The sequence below is a fragment of the Austrofundulus limnaeus genome, unplaced genomic scaffold (assembly GCF_001266775.1).
Source record: "Austrofundulus limnaeus strain Quisiro unplaced genomic scaffold, Austrofundulus_limnaeus-1.0 Scaffold1097, whole genome shotgun sequence".
NCBI classification, from domain to species: Eukaryota; Metazoa; Chordata; class Actinopteri; order Cyprinodontiformes; family Rivulidae; genus Austrofundulus; species Austrofundulus limnaeus.
Genome location: NW_013953499.1, coordinates 21,123 through 26,320, shown reverse-complemented (window position 1 = coordinate 26,320; position 5,198 = coordinate 21,123). Strand labels below are relative to the sequence as shown.

Below are 5,198 nucleotides of genomic sequence, written 5' to 3'. Positions count from 1 at the left end.
ACCTGTCAGGTAACAACACACACCTGTCAGGTAACAACACACACCTGTCAGGTAACAACACACACCTGTCAGGTAACAACACATACCTGTCAGGTAACAACACATACCTGTCAGGTAACAATACACACCTGTCAGGTAACAACACACACCTGTCAGGTAACAACACACACCTGTCAGGTAACAACACACACCTGTCAGGTAACAACACACACCTGTCTGGTAACAACACATACCTGTCAGGTAACAACACACACCTGTCAGGTAACTCAGTGATTCATAAATCAAAACGTTCCGTTTGTTCAGAACAGAGTTGTTATGATTTGATGTTTTTAATTTTATACATTTTGAATTATTGTTTTTTATGTAAATGTGTTGAGATCTCTTTAATCTTTAAAAAACATTATTAATAATAAATATAAATCTACTTTAGCCTGCTCGCTTCATTTTTACCTTTTAGCTCCTGTTTTGTTTTAGCTTTTAGCTGTTCAGATGCTAATTTAGTTTTTCACGCTGCACTTTTAAAGTTTTCTGAAGTTTTGTGTGTCTCCCTCACAGCGGGTCCAGCTGCAGCCTGGCTGCAGGTCTGGAGTCTCTGGGTCTGACCGACATCAGGACTCTGGTCCGGCTCATGTGCCTGGCAGCGGCGGGTCGGGCCGGCCTGTCCACCAGCCCCACGGTGGGCTCGGCTCACGCTGAAAGGCCSAGGGGGACCACCAAGGCCAGCAAACCCATCTCCTGCCTGGCCTACCTGAGCACAGCTGTGGGCTGCCTGGCCTCCAACAGCTCCAACGCTGCCAAGCTGCTGGTGCAGCTCTGCACACAGGTACCAGGTCCAGGTCCTCAGAACCACACACCTTTAGCTGTTGTTCCATAGGCTGCTGCTCTTCAGCTGTTCACAGCTGCTGTGTCTCTGCTCCAGAACCTGATCTCTGCAGCCACAGGCATGAACCTGACCACTGTGGACGACCCCATCCAGAGGAAGTTCCTCCCCAGCTTCCTGCGGGGCGTGGCCGAGGAGAACAAGCTCATCACCTCGCCCAACTTTGTGGTGACGCAGGCTCTGGTGGCCCTGCTGGCTGATAAGGGGGCCAGACTCAGACCTGTGTACGACAAGGCCGACATGGAGAAGAGAGGTTTGTAGCTGAGGGAGGAGGACAGGTTCACCTTTAGCTCCATGACTGACAGAGATGTGGACAGACTTTACTGCGGGATCCATCTTGTTCCAGCAGGAGCTGAATTTGAATTGTTCAGATTGAATCTGAATGTGTAWAATTTGAAACTGAATTTAAAGTTTTGTATCTGAATTAATTGTCTTGTAAACTGTATTTTGGTTTATTAAAAACTCAGTTTGACTACTTTCACTTTCAGTTCCATAATTCAGATTTTTGTGTCACATCCTGGTCCTTGAGAAAGCCAGGCAGAGTAATCAAACACAGATCCACAGATTTATGTTTCACTTTGGTGAAGTTTCCCTTCTGGATGTAACAGAGTTGATGCAATCCTCTGTAAAAGGGACAAAAACACACAAAGTTATTTTATTGCAGTGATTAATTTGACCTATATGTAGAAAATGTTACATTTACATGATGACATCATGGATCAGTCAGCAGCAGCATCTGATCAACATGTGATCCATGATGTCATCATGTAAATGTAACATTTTCTACATATAGGTCAAATTAATCACTGCAATAAAATAACTTTGTGTGTTTTTGTCACTTTTACAGTGGATTGCATCAACTCTGTTACATCCAGAAGGGAAACTTCACCAAAGTGAAACATAAATCTGTGGATCTGTGTTTGATTACTCTGCCTGGCTTTCTCAAGGACCAGGATGTGACACAAAMATCTGAATTATGGAACTGAAAGTGAAAGTAGTCAAACTGAABTTTTAATAAACCAAAATACAGTTTCAAAGMAAATTAATTCAGATACAAAACTTTAARTTCAGTTTCAATTTAATAAAATTTATTTTCAAACCAATGAATTCGGTTTCAAATTATGAACATTCAGATTCAATCTGAAGAATTCACGTTCACTTCCTGCTGACACAAAATTGATCCCATATTTATCACCTGCCCACAAAGCTCTGTTTGTCTGTCTGTTAGCAAAATATCTCCTGACCCATCGACCAGACTGAATGAATCTTTGAATGTTGAACTGGTTAACTGTTAGATGTATAAGTCTGGGATGATGTCACCAGTTTAGTTGACTCACTGTTTGTTGTGTTTGACATGTTGTTGTTCCTTCCCTCACTCACCAGGTGTTTCTCACCTTGTGTTCCGTGTCAAGCAGGTCTAATTGCGCATTTGTATGCCCATCCTTCCCATCCTCCCTCCGCTGTAGGCCCTCTGGAGCTGGCCAACGCTCTGGCGGCCTGCTGCCTGTCCTCCAGGCTGTCCTCGCAGCACCGGCAGTGGGCGGCGCAGCAGCTGGTGCGCACGCTGGCCGCCCACGACCGCGACAACCAGAGCCGCCCGCAGACCTTTGCTGACATGGCGGGGGACCTGCGGAAGTGCTCCTTCATCAAGCTGGAGGCCCACCAGAGCAGGGTGGGCACTCCTCTGCCCGGCAGGTTCATGCTGCTGCTGCTGTTTCTCTGCAGCTGATGTCTGACTCGTCTGCAGGTCATCACCTGCACCTGGTGCAGCAAGAAGGGCCTGCTGGCCACCAGCGGCAACGACGGGACCGTCCGGGTCTGGAACGTCACCAAGACTCAGTACAGCCTGCAGCAGACCTGCGTCTTCAACAAACAGTGAGTTCCTGTGGTTTAAACAGTCTGTGTTTATATTTCCTGTTGTTTTAGGCAACTAAATTTAAAGTTTAAAAACATCCTGACTTTATGACAAGAGAACAGATGTTCTGTCATCATTTAGAGCAGACAGACTGTAAATCACTGTTTTCTGTTCTCTGTTGATGAGGCTTATCCTGTGTTCCAGGATGTAGCCCCTCATCTTTTGTTGTTTGATGGATGTTTGTCTCGTTCATGTTTTCTCTCTGTCTCATCAGTGACGGCTCTTCTGACGAGGAGATGTCTGGWCTGGGCTCCCCCAGCGACCCCTGCCTCTCTCCTCTGGCTTGGAGCGTCACTGGGAAATATCTGGCTTCTGCCATGGAGAAGATGGTCAACATCTGGCAAGTTAATGGTAACCATTTAATTTATTCATGTCAACTTTAGACCCACCCACACCAGCAGGAAGGCTGCTGATTGGATAAATCTTTGCCTGGAGGAGGAGGAGCCTGACAGTCAGCAGGGTCTCTGACAGACTTAGTCTTGTTTCCTGCTGAGTTTAACTTTTTATTTTTCAGTTCTTATTGTGCATGAAGGAGCAGAACCGTCCAAACTTTAGACTTATCTTAGAAAGTCTGGATCTTTACCGTCTCATCCTGAAGAGAAGAAGTGATTTTGTGCTGACTGACCTCTGACCTCCTCCTCCAGGTGGGAAGGGTCTCCTGGACGTTCAGCCACACTGGGTGTCGGCGCTGGCGTGGCCTGAAGAGGAGGCGGAGTCTCTGTGGTGCGGCGAGCCCAAAGACATGCTGCTGGTGGGCCGGATGGACGGGTCTCTGGGCCTGATCGGGGTTCTAGACTCCAGCAGCATGCACCGCCAGGAGCTGGAGCACTGCTACAGGAAGGACGGTAGGAGCGCTCCTCCCCCTCACCTCACAGGTGTTGCTCAGAGCTGCAGGTGGAGCTGAGCCGTGCTTCTGTTTCAGTGGCAGTGATGCACATCGCCTGGTTCAGCGAGGACAAACCCTTCGCTGTGGGCTACGCAGACGGAAAGCTGCTGATCGGATCCAAAGAACCCTTAGAGAAAGAAGCCATCGTGGTGATCGACGCCCACAAGGTGACCTGGTCAACCTTAGAGTCCCCGGTGGGAGGTGTGGCTCCTGACTCCTCCCCCTCTGTGTTTCAGGAGTCCATCACCAGCATGAAGTGGAGTCCCTCAGGTCAGCTGCTGCTCACCTGTGCCAAAGAGGAGACGGTGAAACTGTGGGCCAGTCCCGACTCAGGCTGTGGTTCTGGCTGGAGCTGCCTGCAGAGTCTTCGACACCCCTCCCTGGTTAACGGGTCGGCCTGGTGCAGCCTGCCGGGGCGGGGCCCCAAGCTGCTCAGCATGCTCGCCATGTACGTCCTCCCCCCATGTTCTCCTCCTCACAGTGTTCTCCCCCCAGTGTTCTCCCCACAGTGTTCTCCTCCTCACAGTGTTCTCCTCACAGTGTTCTCCTCACAGTGTTCTCCTCACAGTGTTCTCCTCCTCACAGTGTTCTCCCCCCAGTGTTCTCCTCCTCACAGTGTTCTCCTCACAGTGTTCTCCCCACAGTGTTCTCCTCCTCACAGTGTTCTCCTCCTCACAGTGTTCTCCCCTCAGTGTTCTCCTCCTCACAGTGTTCTCCTCACAGTGTTCTCCTCCTCACAGTGTTCTCCTCACAGTGTTCTCCTCCTCACAGTGTTCTCCTCACAGTGTTCTCCTCACAGTGTTCTCCTCACAGTGTTCTCCTCCTCACAGTATTCTCCTCCTCCTCCTCACAGTGTTCTCCTCACAGTGTTCTCCTCCTCACAGTGTTCTCCCCACAGTGTTCTCCCCTCAGTGTTCTCCTCCTCACAGTGTTCTCCTCCTCACAGTATTCTCCTCCTCAGTGTTCTCCCCTCAGTGTTCTCCTCCTCACAGTGTTCTCCTCACAGTGTTCTCCTCCTCACAGTGTTCTCCTCCTCACAGTGTTCTCCTCACAGTGTTCTCCTCCTCACAGTGTTCTCCTCCTCACAGTGTTCTCCTCCTCACAGTGTTCTCCTCACACTCCTCACAGTGTTCTCCTCACAGTGTTCTCCTCACAGTGTTCTCCTCCTCACAGTATTCTCCTCCTCCTCCTCACAGTGTTCTCCTCACAGTGTTCTCCTCACAGTGTTCTCCTCCTCACAGTATTCTCCTCCTCACAGTGTTCTCCTCACAGTGTTCTCCTCACAGTGTTCTCCTCCTCACAGTATTCTCCTCCTCACAGTGTTCTCCTCACAGTGTTCTCCTCACAGTGTTCTCCTCCTCACAGTATTCTCCTCCTCTGTGTTCTCCCCACAGTGTTCTCCCCTCAGTGTTCTCCTCCTCACAGTGTTCTCCTCCTCACAGTGTTCTCCTCACAGTGTTCTCCTCACAGTGTTCTCCTCCTCACAGTATTCTCCTCCTCACAGTGTTCTCCTCACA

At 49.4% G+C, this 5,198-nt stretch overlaps 1 protein-coding gene across 1 annotated transcript in view; it reads left to right on the top strand.

Moving 5' to 3' along the window:
- herc1 (HECT and RLD domain containing E3 ubiquitin protein ligase family member 1) overlaps positions 1-5,198 on the top strand; it is a gene marked incomplete at its 3' end in the record, with an annotated part of 85,705 nt that overhangs the window by 64,163 nt on the left and 16,344 nt on the right. The window contains 8 exon segments of the mRNA XM_014030651.1: positions 556-823; positions 920-1,133; positions 2,296-2,552; positions 2,628-2,755; positions 3,010-3,146; positions 3,440-3,640; positions 3,718-3,848; positions 3,918-4,129. Of these exon segments, the coding sequence (XP_013886105.1) occupies positions 556-823; positions 920-1,133; positions 2,296-2,552; positions 2,628-2,755; positions 3,010-3,146; positions 3,440-3,640; positions 3,718-3,848; positions 3,918-4,129 (1,548 nt within the window).